The sequence below is a fragment of the Maylandia zebra genome, linkage group LG20 (assembly GCF_041146795.1).
Source record: "Maylandia zebra isolate NMK-2024a linkage group LG20, Mzebra_GT3a, whole genome shotgun sequence".
NCBI lineage: Eukaryota > Metazoa > Chordata > Actinopteri > Cichliformes > Cichlidae > Maylandia > Maylandia zebra.
The window spans coordinates 3,746,783-3,766,146 of NC_135186.1; the positions used below are offsets into that span (position 1 = coordinate 3,746,783).

The following is a 19,364-nucleotide window of genomic DNA, read 5'->3' on the forward strand; positions in this document are numbered from 1 at the left end:
CCATGATTCATGGACTTGTGGAATCACCTTTAGCAGTAAATTGAAGTAATAGTTTTCTGTGTGATTACCAGCCTCTCACATCATTGAGGAGGAATTTGCGTCAGTTCGTTGAGGTTTGTGGGTATTAATTTACGCACAGCCCTTTTACGGACCCAGCACAGCATATCAGTTAGGGCTGGACCATTGCAACCACATAAGCCATTCTTTTGTAGATTTGCTGCTATGCTTGAGATCAGTCTAGTATTGCATGAGGCAAACTTTGGCTGTCAGACAGACAGCCTCACATTTATCTCTAGTGTGTATATATATACACACACACACACACACTGACACAGAAATTCATGGTCACCTCAATGACTGCAAAGTATCCATGTGCTGTGGATGCAACACAAACCCAAATCACCACTTGCCCACCACTGTGCTGTATTATGTCCCTAAAACCTAATATGAATTTATCAAATATGCATTCCCCCAGTACATTTAAAATAAATAAATTATATTTTTCACTTTTTTTGGCAGTGTGACAATTTCAGTTGCATAATCTTGCACTTGGCTTGTAAATTAAACATTGATTTTCTTTATACGTTAAACCTTTGTTGATGTTGTAATGTCCGAAAAAAAATACATGATAAAAAATATTGCACTTCGTTATCCGTGTAAAATATTTGGTAATACTAATATAGAAGCTATTAAATTGAGCCTGCCAATTCTATCAAGTGTCCAGCTATGTAAATTCCAGTCTGCCTTTTACCAAACCATGCAGTCAGCTTGTTCTGTACTGCTATCAGCATCCAGTATAACAAAGGTTACCAACACTTTAATATTAATCCCAATCTGGGCACAAACCACTGAATCACGTCACCAATCATGCCGTTCATTTAACCCACCTACCTACACTGCTGCCTTAGTTAAAACATGCACGAAAGGTAAATAAAAGGTTAAATTCCTGAGCTGCACGGCTATCAGTGAGGCTGCTTTAAATACTTCTTTATAAGGCAGTTTGCCCTAAAATCCATAAAAACGGTTTGATACACGGGCAGAGACGTCACCAGAGAAGCTTCCCTTCGACATAGCAAGCCAGTGCGCATGCGTGGAACATTCGATCACTGGCTGTGTAGCTAACTGCTAAGCTACGGATCCAGCCGACATGGAGAGGAAAGGTAAATCTTCACGCGACACGTTGCACGCTGTGTGACTGGTGTAACACATTGTGTGTGCGGTTTGCCGTTACAGTCGATGTTGTCGTGCAGTGACAAATATAAAAACATTATTTTTCGCCGAGCAGCATACATTGTGATACGCGGTTTAATTGAACGCGTCTGTCGCGCACTGAGCTGGAGCGCTAGCCCTCTAGACGTTAGCTTTAGCTTCAATAGGACATGTCAGGATTAGCTCGATACATTTAGCTCTCCAGCTCCTTCCATTTTAAACACAGCCCGTAACACCGGCCACGATAACCGTGCATTCATGTATGAGTCCATAATTAGCCGCTGTAGTTGCTGAAATCACTTCACGCCACATTACCGTGTTTGAGACGAGCGTTGCCTAGGTGGGAAGCTCAGTGATGTAACTTAACGTTGGATGGGTTCTGGCAAACCGACACATGCACTGACACTGATTTTAGATACTGTTAGGTGCAAACATGACCCAACACGGTGCATATGAACGTTGGAGTGAGGGAATTGTTTATTTCAGATGGCTTCATTTGTTTTGTCGTGAGTGTCAGCTGGAAATCAAGAAGGCAAACAGACAATGGTTTTTCTATTCTTTTTGTTGTTGTTGCAGTGCTGGCACTCCAGGCGAGGAAGAAAAGGGTGAAAGCAAAGAAAACCAACAAAAAGTGAGTCACTGCTCCATTTAAATGTCATTCCCTCTTATGTGTGTCCCGTTTTTCAGGACACCCGCACATGAACGAGTATTTTGTCAGCTGTACTCAATCAAAGCAGATTGTTTGTTGCACTTTGGTGTATTTGCTGCTGTTCTGACATTGGAGAAGCTGTTAAAGGCCTTTGACTGCTTGTTTGCACTTAAACTTTGTTTTGGTCTGCACACAGCTTATTCTTTTTGCTCTACAGTGCTTTAGTAAAAAAAACAAAAAACACAAGTTTTGGGTGCTCTGTAAGCCATACCAGGAATATAATACTTAAACGCTGTGATCACCTGAAAATATTTCTGAATGATTAGTTGCTGTAAATAGGGCTGTCAAGCGTTGATCTCCAGTACCGATTGTTTTGGTGTGCCCAACAATCTACTAATCATGCCTGCACCAGTGGCATCCTCCAGAGCGTTACATAACAGCCAGTGCTATATTTAAAACAAGAGAATGAAGAAGCCCACATCAGCCCACCGAAGCATGGTGTTTAACTGAAAACAGCACCATTGAGGATACTCTCCTCCTGACAGCATTATCTTCATGGCGCATACTTGAATGTTTTATTAGCCGTAAGAATCATGTGATACCAAGAAACTAAATGCAACTTAAAGCAGAGCAGCTGCATTCTGCAGTAATCCTAGCACAATGGGCACTGCATGTATAGACGAACAAAACAACCTCAGAGGATATAATGGAGTGGACTGGTTAATGTTTTGAAGTGCTGTGAGAGTCTGAAGGAAAATGTGCATCAGACATTTGTCCTCACACCCAAAAGGATGAGGCTCATTAAAACAAGGTGCACACACCCAATATTAAAGCTTTTTATAATGAAAGGATGACTAACTGAGACTGGCTCTGCATTCAAATATGCTTCATCTGCTTTCTCTCTCTGTGAATGAAAATGCATGAGTATGTAATTTAGACGATGTATTTATTTGCATTTTGAAGTGAATTTGAAAAGCCATGCATTTACCTCTCAAGATGCAAAAAATGTTTTAAAATGTGTTAATAATCCAGCAGTGTAAATGTTAAAGCAGACAACACGAGAACTGTACAGATAATCAGTATTAAATTACTGCCTTGTTTTTACCAGCTTTACAATTTAAAATATAATGAATGCGTTTCAGATTCAAAGCTTGATTAGAAAGTCAAGATTCATATCAAGTAATTATTTGAATCAGTTTATTTTGTCATCCTTGGACAAACATGCACCGCTTCAGCTGACCATGTCAGGCACAAAGAAGTAGGTTGCAGGATTATGTAGAAAACCAGCAGCTCATTTGTGAAACACTGCAGCCCAGTTGTAGGAATTTAGTTGAATGTGATCTCTGCTCTCTTGGCTCCAGTAGAGATGAGCAGGCTTAATCTGCTCTGTGGAGGAAGTAACATCAGGCTGTTTGGCTTTCAAGTAAATATTAGGAACTGAATTACTGGCAAAGGCAGAATGTATGTGGTGACACATATAAACATGGAAAGAATATGTTCTGTTATTTAGGGCTTGCAGAGCCATGGGAAAATATATACAGAAATATGTTTCAAATATGCATTTAGAAAAGAATTGGTTGTCCTGTTTTCCATTATGTTGGGTTTGATCAATCTGTCGCTGGAGTTTTAGTCAAAATGAAAGTCTGCACACAGCGATTTATATTTGAAAAATGTAATATGCACAGACGTTTCATTTGTCTGACTGCTTGACACAATGACCGTATAACTCACTTAGTAATTTTGGAACATAATTTGTTTGCAGGCTTGTACTTCTGCTCGTAATGTAGCCACAGTTTTCTGTCCCCTTATTCTGGAAACTTCTCAGTATTCAGTCTGATTCAGCAAGGTTGATGTTGTCTTTCATAATGCGGATACACACACGCACACATTAGGCCTGCAGTAAAGTAAGCTGAGTGCAGCATGCGTTTCTTTAAATGCCTTCTTTAATTTGGTTGTGTGATATTCCTTGGCAGAAAGCGCGTCAGTGTGGTATTATTGTGGTAGGGTTGTTTTGACAGGCCAACTTCTTGTTTTGGTTTAAACTATGGTTAAAAGCAGATGTTCAAATCCAGTTTAAAAAAATAAATAAATAAATAAATCATTGACAGCGATTTAGATGGTATTTGCTTCCATTTTCTGCTTGCAGTTTGTCACTGCCAGCGCTCGGTTACACATTTAGGAGTCTTTATTAATATAATAACCGTTTGTGAATATTTTAATAGTTAAATATTGCTTAGATAGCTGCAAGATTTGTTTGAAACAAAGTTTTAGACACACCTTGCTATTTTGTTAAAACTAATTAAACTTGGTTGGAACAGTCGCTCATTAATCTTTCTTTACTGATAACAAGGTCAAAGCAACAAACTGGAGGCAATTACACTGAAACTTGTGGTTTAATTTCAAGGGGACATGATCCAAATTAACAGCCTGCTATGACTTTAATGGACTTTTATCTGCTACTGCTCTATTGTTTTGCCTTGCAAATATTTGCCTTTAATGTGGGTTTATGTTTGGTTAAGTAACTGTCAAACTACTGTAATACTTCAAAACTGTTTTATTTATTTATGGTCATATGCCAAAACATTACATGCCAAAAATACTCACTCTGCCATTGAATTCTGGTGTTCCAGTCATGTCCATAGATGTATAAAATAAGGCACCTGCAGACTGTCTATAAAAATTTGTGAAACAGTGGCTCGCTCTCAGGAACTCGGTGAAATCCAGCGTCAGGGCTCGCAAAATTTCAAAATCTCTGGTAGCGCTTCGGGCAGACACTCTTCAGTTTTTGGTAGCCCAAAATAAATTTAAGTAGCCTGAAAAAAAAAAAAAAAAAAAAAAAAAAAGGACAATTTTTTGATTGACTTAAAAAATTGTTAAAACACAAATTACAACAACTGTAAAAAAAATACAATCATCAACTCAAATATTTGGCCCTAATTGAACAGAAATTTCTATGAACTTGTAAGAACTGTGTAGAACATGGATCAGTCTGTGTCAGATCCTGAATCTGACATTTCCACTGAAGTCACGGGTAAGAGGTAAGTGGAACCAAGATCTAGGCCATTTGCTTTGTTTGCAAAGGCTGCTAAATTTTGCCAAAGGTAGTTCACGCTTTGCAACATCGCGCTGTTCTAAACAGCTTTTTCTTCTGCGTTTCTTCTGGACTTCTTGTTGTGCTTGGTTTATTTTTAGTAGTTTTTTTGCAATTGGCGTTTGTTCTGGGAAAGATACTGCAGACTGAGCAATAATGCATTTCTTGCATTTCTCATGGGTTCTAATGGGGTCTTTCTTAAAATTACTGGTCCCAGTAACAAAGGTGCTTGTCAACTAGGAAATCGAGGGAAACTCAAGACACACCCGTCAGAACATTGTTATTTAGCTCGTCATATTCCAGCCACAGAAATTCTTTTGTCCATGAAACCAAAAAAAAGCTGCACTTTTGTTTTTGCCTCATAGCCTGATTTGTCACAACTTTTCCGTTTTGTGGTCGGCTTTTCTTTGGCTGTCCCTTCTTCACCCTCACCTGTCTTATTTGGCTCTGCAGAACTAAAATACCTGCGTAAATCAATCTGCTTTTACACAGGCACTTGCATAATGATCAGCGATTCTCTGTGCATTCAACCTGCATCACATGTTTAAGCTTGGTGCGGGAGATTTCACTTGTCACGTTTGAATAGTAAGCTAATGAGTGATAAGACGATGTCAGAGGAATTGGTGCGCAATTAATCCGTCACTCACCAGTCAGTAGCTGCCGCTCTCTATTCAGTCTGCGCTATCGCAAAGTGAAGCAAAAAACAAGCGGAAATTCAAACGCGATTTCAATATGTCACATACTGACAGCTACGTTTGTGAAAGAATGCAAAAGCATTGACATATTTTTTTTTTTTTTCTTCCTATGACAGCCTGACGGGCAGGGCTGAGATGGATTTTGGTAGCCCGACCAGAAAAATCGCTAGCCCCGGGACGTCGGGCTAGCGATTTTGCGAGCCCTGAGCGTGGTACCATGATAGGATGCCATCTGTGCAGCAAGTCCAGTTGTGAAATTTCTTCATTACTAAATATTCCAGAGTCAACTGTTAGTGGTATTATAATAAAGTGGAAGCGATTGGGAACAACACCAAGTTTGCCACTAAGTGGTAGGCCACATAAATTTACAGAGCAGGGTCACCAGATGCGGAGGTGCATAGTACACAGGTCACCAACTTTCTGCAGAGTCACTCGCTACGGACCTCCAAACTTCACGTGGCCTTCAGATTAGCTCAAGAAGAGTTTACAGAGAGCGTCATGGACTGGGTTTCCAGGAGCGAGCAGTTGCTTCCAAGCCTCATGTCACCAAGTACAGTCCAGCGCATCAGATACAACTATAGAGGAGTGGAGTTTTTTGGAGTGAAGACTCATGCTGTTCTCTCTGTCTGGTAATCTGATGGATGAGTCTGGGTTTGGTAGTAGCCAGAGAAACAGAACTTATCTGACTGCATTGTGCCAAGTATAAAGTTGGGGAAGGAACTATGGTGTGACGTTGTTTTTTCAAAACTTGTGCTCTGCCATTTAGTTTCAGTGAAAGGAACTCTTCTAGCCCCTTTTCACTAGTACCTGCATGATTTGACTCTGTTTCGGTCATTTTCAATTGCAATAAGTTACCGCTTAACATGCGTGGAGTATTTGTATGCGTCATGATCACCACAACAATGGAAAAGCATAGACCTGTTGCTCGGAGTACAACTTTTTGCCAATCTCGAGGGACCACAGTGGGAGTTGTTGGGGGTTTTTTTTGTTTTTGTTTTTTCTCTTTTCTTTCCATTTTCCTCGTTGCCACGTTTCAAAAATTAGTAGGTACTAAAATTGCCTATTACCATGGTACTACCACCTAATGGAAAACTCTAAAAACTGTGTTGAGCCGGCCCAAGTAGGTACAAGTGGGAAAACGGTTATTAATGCTTCAGCATACCAAGACAATGTTATGTTTCCAGCTTTGTGGGAACCGTTTGGGGATTCCTTCCTATTCCAACACCAGTGCACAAAGCAAGGTCCATGTCACCTCATGAGGAGTCCTCACCTCAACCCAAGTTAATTCATAGTTTCTTCATATTACACATATGCATTCTTTATTTTTATTTTTTTTAAAGAGGTAGTTGTGGGTTAATTGAAGTCTGCAATGAAAGATGACATATTACCCTGGAGTAAAGTTTTATTTGTGGTTGACATTTCACATTTTCAGTGACTGTGACTGTGGATGCTTACAGTTATAACCCTCCTTTATGATAGATTTATAAAACAGTTGTCTATTTGTAGCTTTATACATACACCAGATGTGCACCAATTATTTATTTTTTGCGATCAGCCCTGGTGTCGTTTGTTTAAGAACGAGTGGTTCTTGTCATGTTTGATTATTTTGTGTGAGAGGCTTTTTAATAAATGCTGTGTTATATGGGTTATGTTTATGCAACAAAAAACTTGGCTGATGAGGAAGTTCTTCCTGTCTCTAGTTAGCCGTTTATACAGGAGGTGATTTTGAAACATCTATGTCCATCACTGTGACTGATCATCCAGAGCAGGCACACTCTATGTTGGTGCTTGGCTAACATGATTATGTTGTTCAGTAAAGTATTAGTGTTAGAGTGAATTACTCAGTTGCTAATGCTAGCTAGTTAATGCCACTTACTTTTTCAGCCAATTAAGGTCAGATCCCAGGAGAGGCAGGAGAACGTTCCCACTGCTTTGTAATGCATCTGTTTAAGTTAAACTGTACAGCTGTTCACCATTTCTGCAGTGTTTTTGGAAGTAAAAGGTTGAGCTTTGATTCTTTCTTGCTATGTAGAAGAGTCGAACTCATCGGTTATCAATGAGCTGCAGTCTTGTTCAGTTAGTCTCACCCGCATGTCCTGTAATAAAATCCTCTCATCCTGGGCACGCCTTATTGTTGAGTTAATATTTGATAAATGGACGGTAAATGCATCAGAGCTCTGTTCCATCGACGTCTTTCATAATTGTTGTTGTCCCATCAGGCAGCCAGCCAATCCCAGAGCTCGACAGCATCCTCAGGCTGAAGCCTCCCCTCAGGAACCTGAGGAACCTGAAGAGATCCTTGGCTCTGATGATGAAGAGCAGGAGGACCCCAATGACTACTGCAAAGGTGGGTTCCTCTTTACTTTTTGCATTCAAAGGCACACTATATTGCACTGTATTTGATTAACTACTCTTTCAAGTTATTTTTTGTTTGTTTGTTTTTTTCCCCAGTAGAAAAATGATAACAGAGTATTAGCGATTCGCACCTTAGTTTAAACAGATAAATCAATATTTGATTTGACTGTTTCAATAAATGGTGTCGCTTTGGTTAGTTGTGACCTGTTATTACAGTGAATGTAAATGCACTGGCTGTTCTGTATACATGCATACATGCTCACCTCTTTATTTATCTAAGCAGCTTGAATTTCTTATCTTTTAGGTGGCTACCACCATGTGAAAGTAGGAGACCTTTATAATGGAAAATACCATGTAATTCGGAAGCTCGGCTGGGGACACTTCTCCACCGTGTGGCTCGCCTGGGATATTCAGTATGAGAAAAACTTTACTGCATATTTGTAATTCATGTTTTGTTTTTGAGACTTGACATTGGATTCCAGATGCAGCAGCAGCTGGCTCAGAGACGGTTTACTTTGCTTCCTATTAGTGAACATTACATTCTGTGGTTGCAGGGTAAAGAGGTTTGTTGCAATGAAGGTGGTGAAGAGCGCGGAGCACTACACAGAAACAGCACTGGATGAGATAAAACTGCTCAGATCTGTGAGTATCAGATTTAATTGCATGCAGTAGGTTTTGATGAAATATGTAATCAGTAAGCGCAGGAAGTGTTCACTAATTAGTTGTGGGGATATCTGGAGATGCATCAGAGTGTACAGCAACGTGGTGCAAGGACAGCAGGGCATTGCTTACACTACAGCTTTTACACATTATTCATGCACTCGGCTTGCATGTCTTCCAGCACGCATGTTCACACAGTTTTACATGTAAATGATGTGTGTGGATCCCACAACAAAATATATATTTTTTTTCTTCTCTTTTTTTTCTTTTTCTTCTTTTGTCTGTAGGTAAGAAACTCTGACACGAATGATCCCAACCGAGAGATGGTAGTCCAGCTTCTAGATGACTTCAAGATCTCTGGCGTCAATGGAACTCGTATCCTTCACAGCCAGATATAACAGATGTTTCCTGGTTTTTATTATTAGTCACATTTGATTTGTCAAATTACCTCCTGCTGGGAGGGGGAAAGTCCCCAAAACAAAAACTTTAGTCTTATTAGAAATGGGGTTTTTTTTTTTTTTTTTTTGTTTTTTGAATGTACAGAACTTTCTTTCCCTTCGTGTCCATGTCAGCTAAAAAGCCGTACGCAAGTAAGAAAGTAAACAACAGGTGAGGGTGTGACAAATGGAATCTTATGTGTCCCAAACAGACCTCCACCCCCATCACAACACTTTAGTTGGGTAAGATCCCCTGAATGCCTGAGGGATTGCTGTAGCTGTAACACGAGAGGCTCTAACAAAAGCGTATGGGTTGCACATCTACGTGTCCTTTCTTCAGCACAATCAATGCCACTCCTCATTTAGGCAGTTGTTTTTTCCTTTGTTTGTTTTCAGTTTTGCTTTACCGCTATTACTTTGCCATCTTAACTGCTCCAATCTTCAGACGTCTGCATGGTGTTTGAGGTGTTAGGACATCACTTATTGAAATGGATAATAAAATCAAACTACCAAGGACTGCCCCTGGCTTGTGTGAAGAGCATCATACGGCAGGTAAAGTGAGACCCACAGGCACACCTTTTGAATGCCTATGACTCATCATTAAGGCTCAGTCGTTCACAAGAGTTGTGTAGCCTGCAGGCTGCACGATGGATGGAAAACAGTCAGGGTAGAAGAACTTTACATATTAACAGTAAGCTGCTTAACAAAACAGATTGGGAGTGAGGCAAAACTGAGGGGGCTTTTTTTCATGGTTAAACAAATGACTAATTCAGCAGTTAATTGCACAGCTCATCTGTGGATTAGTGTTGTTTATTCCACAGCTTTTTATTCGATGTCCTTTGAAAAACAGCAAATGTTTCTTTTATTAAAACTTTCTTAGATTGTTAAGCTTTTGTGTTCTCTTAAAGGGACCCTTTTATGCTTTCTTTATGTTCTGTTATATGCTGTGTTTGTTACATGGATGGATTTTCAATAAGCAGCACTAAGGCTAAAATAATGATAGTATCATTGTGTATTAACTACAAACCAAACGCTCTGGCTTCAGACTGCCCTAGGGATTCTTTTTAAGATTTTCTTTTTTCCTAGTCTTGGCTCCTTTGCTTTAAAGAGAGAAGAGCTAAAATAGTGTGTTTCAGAGAGGATAAACTGACGGACTGCAGCAAAGCCAAATGTGATTAATAAGGATTATTTATGAACTCTGAGTTGTGCAAAGTTAGTATATTTGTTTCCAAGAAAAGAAAAACCTGAAAATTGATGCAATATGTTTTTCTTTTTAAAGTTTCCTTAAGTTTAGTTGGTAAAGGTTTTGTGTCCAAGTCAGTGTGATTGGTTAATTTGATCTACACAATCAGATAACCATTTTCCATTAATGTATGTATTTATTTATTTATTTTTTAAAGGTTCTCCAAGGTCTGGACTACCTGCACACAAAGTGTCATATTATCCACACAGACATCAAGCCGGAGAACATCCTGATGAGCGTAGATGAGCCTTACGTACGGAGGCTTGCAGCTGAAGCCACAGAGTGGCAGAAGGCTGGGGCACCTCCTCCCTCTGGTTCAGCGAGTATGAGATGTGCATGCACACTCACTTTTATATCTGCATTCATAGGTTTAGTACAGGTTTTTACTTATCTCATGTTCTCTTTACAGTAAGCACAGCGCCAGTTCCAAAACAGGTACAAGACTTGTTTTTTTTTTTTTTTTTTTTTTTTTTACTCTCTGCTTAGATATTAGCCTCATGTTTTTAGGTTTGGTTTTGTTTTTTTAGTTTACTTTTAAATCAGTCCTACAAATGTGCAAACCTTTCCTTTGTTTTTGTCTTTGACAGACAGTAAAAATGTCCAAGAACAAGAAGAAGAAGTTAAAAAAGAAGCAGAAGCGGCAGGCGGAGCTGCTGGAGAAGTGCATCTTGGACCTTGAGGAAATGGAAAAGACCACAGAGATACGAGAGGATGATGAAGATGAAGACGACCCACAGACTGAAAAGGGACGAGCCTGTGCGCCTCTCAGACAGGTGTCTTTTGCGGAGATAGGAAAGGAGGAAACAGATGGTAAGACGCTAACATCAGAGAAGTAATGTGTTCTGCAAAATTTGCAAAGCAGCCAAAAAATCTGATATGAATCAACTGAAAATACATTTTCTGCTACTTTCAGGGAGCACTTTGAATGCAGATCACATGAGGGTGGGACCAGAGGAACTGTCTGAAATGAACTGTAATGGCCATGTGGAGGAGAGTGACTTCCAGCATAGCGATGAAGACCAACATAATGGCAATGCAGAGTGCACAGAACAGTGTGCCTCTCCAGAGGATCAACACGTGGAGTCTCCTCTCCACTCCATTTACAACGGTGTTGAGTCTACAGATTTCAATGATGTGTACACAGAGACTAAAGGAACTGGGGCTCGTAGCCGTGGAGTTACTGAGAAACGCTTTTCTGCTGGGCTGGAGGACAGAGAGCTGGAACAAGGCATTTTAGAAGAAGATGGTGAGGATGGGTCCAACTGTCACTATAGTAGCCAGGAAGATGCACGAAATGGTCAGTGAACCGAAATCGATTGGTTTAGGTTTTTAGAAGCTGTTTGCTGTAGCTGAGCTGCTTTGGAAATTTAACAAAAACCATGTGAACTTTGAACTACTTATGATTATACTTATCATTTATTCAGTGTTTATCCCATTGTTTTATTCAATGTCGCTGCTTCTCTCTGTGCTTTATAAAGGTAAGCTGACAGCAGGATCCCTGCTAGTTAACCCACTTGAGCCACTCAATGCAGACAAGATCAAGGTCAAGATTGCAGATTTGGGAAATGCCTGCTGGGTGGTGAGTAGCCTGCTAATGACCAAAGGGATTTCCTCATAAGTGATGAAACGGTACAGCCAGGGAGACATCGAGTGTCATCTAGCTACTGAAAGTAATGTTTCGGTATTCCTGCTTTTTATGGTTTTAAAATGAGAAATCATTTACCAGATGGGAGTGTGATCCAGATTTCAAATAGAGCATAGAGTCCATTTATAATTTCAAAATTTTTTATTCTCATGTAAAATATTTCTGTTTTTCAGTGTGTTATCGCTACACATGATGAAACCTACATGATATACGTTGTTGTTTTCGTATTTGTCTTTTTTCCTCTCAGCACAAGCACTTTACTGAAGACATCCAGACACGACAGTACCGGTCTCTAGAAGTACTTATTGGTTCTGGATACAGCACACCAGCTGATATTTGGAGCACAGCCTGTATGGTGAGAAATTTTCTCTGCATCAAACTATTTATATAGAGCCAAAAGGTGCTTAAACTCCCCCCAAAAACTGAATAGAACAAAAAAAATTTATCTGAAGGGGAAAAAAACCCCCTCATTGTATCTTAAAGACTCAAGAAGTGTAATGAGAGTCTAGTCAGTGGTGGGAGGGATTTATTGAGATTTGGACAGATGGCTTCATACTGTTCTTTTTGTTTTTTCCCCTCCCTGTGTTTGTATTGTCCTCAGGCCTTTGAGCTTGCCACAGGGGACTACTTGTTTGAACCACATTCTGGGGAAGATTATTCCAGAGATGAAGGTATTGTCTGGTCTTCCTGTACATTCTGTTTTTAAAGTACAAGTTTTAACTGTAGATCATTAATTCTCAGAGCTCGATTTAGTAGATGTATTGAAATGTGTTTCACTAGTGAGTGGGACTTCTGTTTAGTATTACTGCTACTGTTAAAAGCACCATAGTGTTGTTAAATCTTCTGTTATCAGTGTTGAACTGTTGAATTATTTAAAATGTCCAATATGCATGCAAGTCCTCACCTTCACTGGAGCTCCAGTTACAGTGCACTTTGCACAGTGTTAACATGTTAATGAGGTGCTCCATTAATGGCTTCGAATTCAGAAGAAGAATTGTAAAGTATGAAAAGTATGAGCATTCCTGTGTGTATTTCCTATCTAGCAACTTGAGCCACTTCTTTACCGCACTGGAGATGGGGCCATCTCTTCAATTCTCTTCTCACCTTTTCCTCACCTCCTGGTTACTCATACTTTATGTTTAATCCATTTTCACCTCAAGTTTTAATTGAAACTAGGGCTGTGCGATATGACCAAAATCTCATATCCCGATATAAGAATTCTATCGTCCGATAACGATATAAATCACAAAAATGTAACATTTTCTGTAAATTCTGTGAATCTCGGGCAGCTCGACTTGCGTGAAGTGTTTCCAGCTGCGCGTCGTGTAGCTGGAGTCGAGTGTTTTAACCGATGCATGAAACGATACATTTTTAGACATAAGTTGTAAAGGCCGCCGTTTTCTTTGTGAGTATTTATTACACTGCGTGCTGCGGGGAAAAGTCTGTTCTAACGTTTGAGTCTAAGGTTTATTTTTTAGCACCTGGCCGCTCTTTTTTTAATTCTCATCCGTAAATAATCTGCTCTTTCACGTGATTCAGTTTATTTTGAAAAGTCTCAACAGGATCTTGAGCTTTATTGTGAAAGGTTTATGTGGAACATAAACAAGTGGACACGCGATGCTGTTACCATCGTTGTTGCTAACCACAACGCATTAAAACAGGCGCTTGTCCGTCCGTAGTGTGGTTATATTAAATATAAGAGAAAGAGAGAACTTTAAGAAATTAATATAGCCACTACAGTGACCATCAAAACGATGAAAAATATTGCCGTAAACAGTTTATTTTGCGACACCACGAAACAAACGATAGCGTAAAATGAAACGATAGATGTTTTTATATCGTCATCCGATATATATCGTTATATCGAACAGCCCTAATTGAAACATAAGGTGAAAATGGAATTTTGGCTTGCTGCTTAGCTCAAAGTTTCCATATTAACTTGATTCTGCTCTGGCATGTCTGCTTTGTGCTGTCCTTCAACTTTGACTTTACTGGAACATCCTGCAGCTTTTTCACCTGCATAAACCATGGCTTACTGTTCTATAAATGCTTTGTGTTTAACGTTTTATTAGACTTTTAGTAAACTTGCATCAGTCTGCTTTTTATGTTTTACTGTATAACTTTGAGGGCTGTGCTTTAATGCAGACTTCCCATCTTGCTTTATAGTTGTCATTTTTCTGAAATACAACAGTGAATGAGCTCCATGTGTTCAGATGTTTTCAGTAGGTTAATATAGGCTGTTGATACATGTGCTACTTGTAACACTAGGCTGTCATCATCATCATCCTTTGTCCCTAATACATTGTTCCACTTGACTGTTTGCCATCTCCTCTCCAAACTCCCTGTGACTTTCCATCTTCCTCCTCCTCTTCTCCTCTGATGTGCCTCATTTCCAGACCATCTTGCTCTCATGATTGAGTTGCTCGGTAAAATCCCCCGACACTATGCTCTGAGTGGAAAATACTCACAGGAATACTTCACCAAGAGAGGTACGCCAGCACCTCTGTCTTTGGCTCACTCTGGGAAAGGTGGACAAGGAGGGTCAAGGGAGGAGGTTAACTTCAGTCAGCACAATCAAATGGTTTTGTGCAGGCCCGTCATCAAAGCAAGAAACCAATAAATGCCAGCCTCTTTGAACCACTGATCACGATTCAAGTGTTCTGCCAAAGACTGCCTGGCAGAGCCTTGTACACTGCCTTTAGACATTTTGGCTAGGTGCTTGATGCTGTATTGGTCCCTGCTGAGGAGATTCAGAATGACCTTTTTCCTCTGCATGGAGTCCACTGCGCAACAACAGTCTTTTTATAAATGTAATTTAATCATTTAATGAAATCAATCACAGGAGGCAAAAAAGGCAAGAACCCTTTACTTTTATACGTCAGTGTATTTATGTCAGAATATAAAGTCTTAATGTGCTCAAAGTACACGTTTACAGAAATATGATAATTAATGTAAGATGGCTTTAATTAAGGATGTCTATAAGGGATTAACTGACAGTCTTGATGTAAACCTTTTAAGGTCCCTGAGTGAGAGTTGTTTTGTTGATATGTACCAAGGTTACTGCAAATGTTAAGACCTCTGTTACAGTTACGGATGAAATGACAGCGAAGTTGATGAATAATTAACACGAAGTACAAAAACATGATTTTCATTATCTGGGCCTGTCTTGTCAATCTAGTTGCAGGGTGAATTTGTGGTGGGAATTATTTTTGTTCTGAGAAACTTTAGTGGAAATACCCCAAACTGAACAATAAAAAAGAGCTAAAGGTTAATGAACTGCTCTGTTTTATAACTTTCTAACTTCTGGTTTTACACCACGTCCTCTGCCAACAGTGAGGCTGGTGTGTGTGACGTCACCCAGACCTCTCTCTCCCTCTGCCCTCCACCCACACACCCAGAGTGGGCCTGTGACTGGGTCCACTGTCTGATGAATCTGTTTGTCTTGTCTGTCTTTTTTCTTGCAACTGTCTGCTGTATAGACCATATAGCACTGATCATTGAGCTGCTGGGGAGTGTCCCACGCAAACTCATAATGTCCGGCAAATATTCCAAGGATTTTTTCACCAAGAAAGGTAAAACGGAAGCTTTACTGTCAAGATTCGAGTGAGAGTTACTGACTGTGCTTTGGAATATTCCCTACTTGAATCCCAATTGCTGCTTATTCATACATTTGAATATACATGTAAAAATGTCTCCAGTGGATATTACAGTTCAAAAGAACAGGCCTTCTTTAAAAGGCAATTACAAGGTAACTATTTAATCAGTGTCATTTGTTAAGACTGTATGTGGAGTTATGCAGACATGACTGCCCTTGAAGTGAAGTTTAAAATGGGGAAGTTGTTGTACTCTGTAGTGGTGTGGTTCTGATGCAGTGCTGTCTGTCTGCAGGTGATTTGAAACACATCACTAAGTTGAAGCCGTGGGGACTGCTGGAGGTGCTGATCGACAAATACGAGTGGCCCCGTGAAGAAGCAGAGTGCTTCACTGACTTCCTTCTTCCCATGCTGGAGCTTATTCCAGAGAAAAGGGCCACGGCCGCAGAGTGCTTGCGCCACCCCTGGCTCGCCCTCTAGTGGACACCTCCAGCTATCGAACCTCCCTTCCCTCCCACCTCCTCCAGAGACTGCAACAGATCACTTTCCAGTTTGGGCATATCAGATGGATATTTATTTTTCTTCTTTTTTTGGTTAGATGTTTTGAATTTGTTCTTGTTTTTGAGCTAATGCTTCTGTGTACATTTGCTTTGAATTAGTTGGTTCTCAGTGTGATGTCAGGAATCCAGTGGATTTTTTTATTTTTTATTATTACTTTGTGCTCATGTTGGCTCAAACTGCTGTGCTCCGTTCACCCTTCTAAGGAAGTCTGTCATTGTACTGCTAGTGACTCATCCTTGTTTGTTACACTCCTGCACTAAAACCTGAACAAACCAAGGATATGTAGCCGTTATTGGTCATTTTTGTTCCCTAAAACTCTTTTCCCACATCTTTTCAGTAGTGACTTAAAAAACAAATCTCATTCAACATTTGAAATACATTTTGTATTTGTAATGAAGGTTTTAGGAAGTTTCACACTGGGCTGACATGTACACTGACTTTGGGTAACTTTCATTTCATGCATTTCTTCAGGCAGGGTCACTGTTTGATTAAAGTAGGTCATGTTTAGCCATATCGATTCCGTTGTCACCCGGTATTTAGTATCCTTAGTTAATTATAATAGGGATCTTTCATTTTCATGGGAGGCTGGTATTCTCATCCACCTATTACAATTCAGGTATATAGTATTTTAAAGGTTTCAACAAGACAACATGTTAAGAAGCCCAATCTTAAGGAGAAAAAAAAAGTGAAAATAAACTGTATATATCTGTACCAAAGAGTTTGCCTTGATGTATATTACAGTTATGTACAGTTTTTAACAAATCTTATATCTTAGCTAAAATTGTTTAGCTGGGTAGCTGTGTTTTAATAAAGCGTATGGAAGGTGTGTTTGAGATCAGTTGTATGTGTGGTCAACTGTTCAATGTCACTGTTTTTACCATAGAAATGGTGAGATCTGATATTATGTCATGGTGTCCCAAAAAGATCATATCCAAGTAACCTATGTTATCTGTCGAAACCTATGGGGGGGAAAACAAAAACTTACATTGGTGTCAGATTCAAGAACATAAACTCTGTGTGAGTTGTTGACTTACAAAGCTGTACAACACACCATACAATAAAACAGATCTTCATACAATACATGATTTCTGTGGGCTTGTTTATTGGGTATTGTGAAATATATATAGTAAAATAAGGAAGCACAAAATCTTATTAATCAAAACCACAGTAAACATTAGACGACAAGAGAGGTGAAAACCCAAAGTGCATCATGGTATTTTACACTGGCTCTGAAGGTCTGTGGATTCAATCAAGGGTTTTCTGTAAAAGAGAAACAAAAGAAGAAATGTTTGTGGACACCAGGGCTGAAATGGTTTGACCATGTGCAGAGAAGGGACTGGATATGTTGGACACAGGATGTTGAACATGGATCTACCAGGCAGGAGGTAAAGGGGAAAGAGCGCAGAGGAGGATATGGAGAGAGTTGGTGTAACAGAGAAGAAAGCTAGGGATCAGGCGAGATGGAGGAAAATGATTTTCTGTGGGTAAGCCCTAAAGGGAGCAGATTTAACAAGAAAAAGATTTAATGGACTTCAGCCACTGGGACACTGGGCAAATTATGGCAACAAATAACTGTAAAACTGCTCATTTGACAAAGTTTATGGATAAAACTTTTTAACCTAATTACAAATTTGTTGAAGGCCAACTTGAATAACTGAGTGAGTGCCTCTATAAAAGAAGCTGTAGCAGTTTGCAGATCTGGAGCAACTGGGTGTTTAACAAAGAGAAAAGATATCTACAAGGAATTGTTGCTACCCATCAATGTGCACTGCTCAGAGAAACTACAAGTAATCCCAAGAGCTATATCTCAGATTCTACAGGCCTAAGTTAGCAAGCTAAATGTTAAAGTTCATGACAGTACAATTAAGAATGGATCGTTAGAAGCAAGCCTGTGCTCTCTAAAAAGAACATGGCAGCACAACTTAGCTTTGAAAAGTTGCATCTGAACTAATCTCAAGACGTCTGGCACAATGTCCTGTCCACAGATTAGACCAAAGTGAAGATATTTGGTGGTTCATAAAAACCCAAACATGGCATGTCTGCACAAACACCTCATACCAACTGTAAAGCATGGTGGTGGATCTGTCTGACAGCTGAAGCTTGGCTGAAAATGGGTCATTCAACATGACAAGAATCCCAAGCACAGCAGCAAATCTACAAGAAAACAGCTGTAATGGCAAACTGAAAGCCCAGAAAGTCCGGACCTCAACCTGACTCAAATACTGTGGTGGGATTTCTTGAGATCTGTGTACAATTAAATGGCTGCAATGAACTGAAGTGCAATTTTCGTAAACAAGAGTGGGTCAAAATTCCTCCACAGACACATGAGAGACTCATATAGTCAAACTGAAAACAACAACTTCAAGTAATTCTGCTAAAGGTGCTTCTACAAGATACTGAAACATGGGGTGTACTTAGTTTTTCACGGGCCTGCAAAGAGTCCTGTGGTAACTTTCTTTTTCACACGACTGCATATAAAAAACTGCAGAAAAATCTCCAATCTTGGATACGTTTCTTAAGGTGAAGCAATTTTTTCTAATGATGGCTCAAGCCTTAACAGAGAGCAGGCATGCACAACAGCAGGACCTTGCAGCAAGCCAGTCTGAAAGGAATGTGGCTGTTTTATATGTCACACATTATACTTGTGCTATGCCAGCTATGACACATTAAAATATTTGTTTCTATACCCAGCATTCAGTCTGCATACCACCCCACAGCCCTCACCTGCTCCATCCAGCTCAAAGTCATCTGGCAGAAGTTTGTCCTGCCGGTTGCCGAGTGTGAAGGACAGCAATGCCAGGAGTATGGCGTCCAGAATGCTGATGATGGCCAGGATGTAGGCCCAGCGCACCGTACAGTTTCCCAGCGTGTACTTATCTGTCCTCTGGCCGCACATCCTCTTCACCTCTGGAGAGTCCCAACCATCTGGGTAAATCATGCAGCCCATCACCATCAACACACCTGCGGGGGAAGGACATGGAAATGGCAAAGCCTTGTAATAATTACCTCTTGTGTGCTCTTACTTTGATAAATAATTATAATCTGGTGCTCTGGAGCCCCCAGTGCATGATAACACATGATGTACCTCCATAAAGTGCCAAAGTTTTTATTTATTTATGGCTCAGCAAGGCAGATGATGCTCTGTGGAGCCATTTGCATGATGTACCGTTATGAAAGTTCTTAAATCTTAAATGCTGTTCTTCCCGTAACGTCTCCTCTGGGCTTC

General features: G+C 40.0%; 2 protein-coding genes across 5 annotated transcripts in view; one reads left to right on the plus strand and one right to left on the minus strand.

The window, feature by feature from the left end:
• The first annotated feature begins 1,006 nt into the window (after positions 1 to 1,006).
• On the plus strand, positions 1,007 to 16,494 carry srpk1a (SRSF protein kinase 1a). 3 transcript variants are annotated; one of them, XM_014408820.4, is made up of 16 exons: positions 1,007 to 1,160; positions 1,786 to 1,840; positions 7,864 to 7,991; positions 8,304 to 8,412; positions 8,554 to 8,641; positions 8,947 to 9,034; positions 9,542 to 9,648; positions 10,497 to 10,662; positions 10,749 to 10,774; positions 10,927 to 11,149; positions 11,253 to 11,636; positions 11,818 to 11,918; positions 12,232 to 12,339; positions 12,586 to 12,655; positions 14,381 to 14,473; positions 15,873 to 16,494. In XM_014408820.4, the coding sequence occupies exons 1-16, from the start codon at positions 1,148 to 1,150 to the stop codon at positions 16,055 to 16,057; spliced, it is 1,944 nt and encodes a 647-aa protein (XP_014264306.1). In that variant the 5' UTR covers positions 1,007 to 1,147; the 3' UTR covers positions 16,058 to 16,494. The 3 variants fall into 3 exon arrangements, with proteins under 3 accessions (XP_014264306.1, XP_014264305.1, XP_023008648.1); XM_014408819.4 differs by lacking the exon at positions 14,381 to 14,473 and adding an exon at positions 15,464 to 15,556; XM_023152880.3 differs by having other exon boundaries at positions 11,253 to 11,585.
• Positions 16,495 to 17,233: 739 nt separating this feature from the next.
• Positions 17,234 to 19,364, minus strand: part of lhfpl5b (LHFPL tetraspan subfamily member 5b) — a 32,934-nt gene continuing 30,803 nt past the window's right edge. For both annotated transcript variants that reach the window (XM_076878810.1, XM_076878811.1), the window contains exons 4-5: positions 18,863 to 19,099; positions 17,234 to 17,398 (exon numbers count right to left, since the gene is read on the minus strand). In XM_076878810.1, the coding sequence (XP_076734925.1) occupies positions 17,388 to 17,398; positions 18,863 to 19,099 (248 nt within the window). In that variant the 3' untranslated portion in view covers positions 17,234 to 17,387. The remainder of the gene's footprint in view (positions 17,399 to 18,862; positions 19,100 to 19,364) is intronic.

What these genes read in the sequence shown, in the direction of transcription:
- srpk1a (XM_014408820.4), top strand. An exon ending in CAGCGCCAGTTCCAAAACAG is followed by an intron (nt 10,775 to 10,926) that starts GTACAAGACTTG and finishes TGTCTTTGACAG; the next exon opens with ACAGTAAAAATGTCCAAGAA. An exon ending in TGGGAAATGCCTGCTGGGTG is followed by an intron (nt 11,919 to 12,231) that starts GTGAGTAGCCTG and finishes TTTTCCTCTCAG; the next exon opens with CACAAGCACTTTACTGAAGA.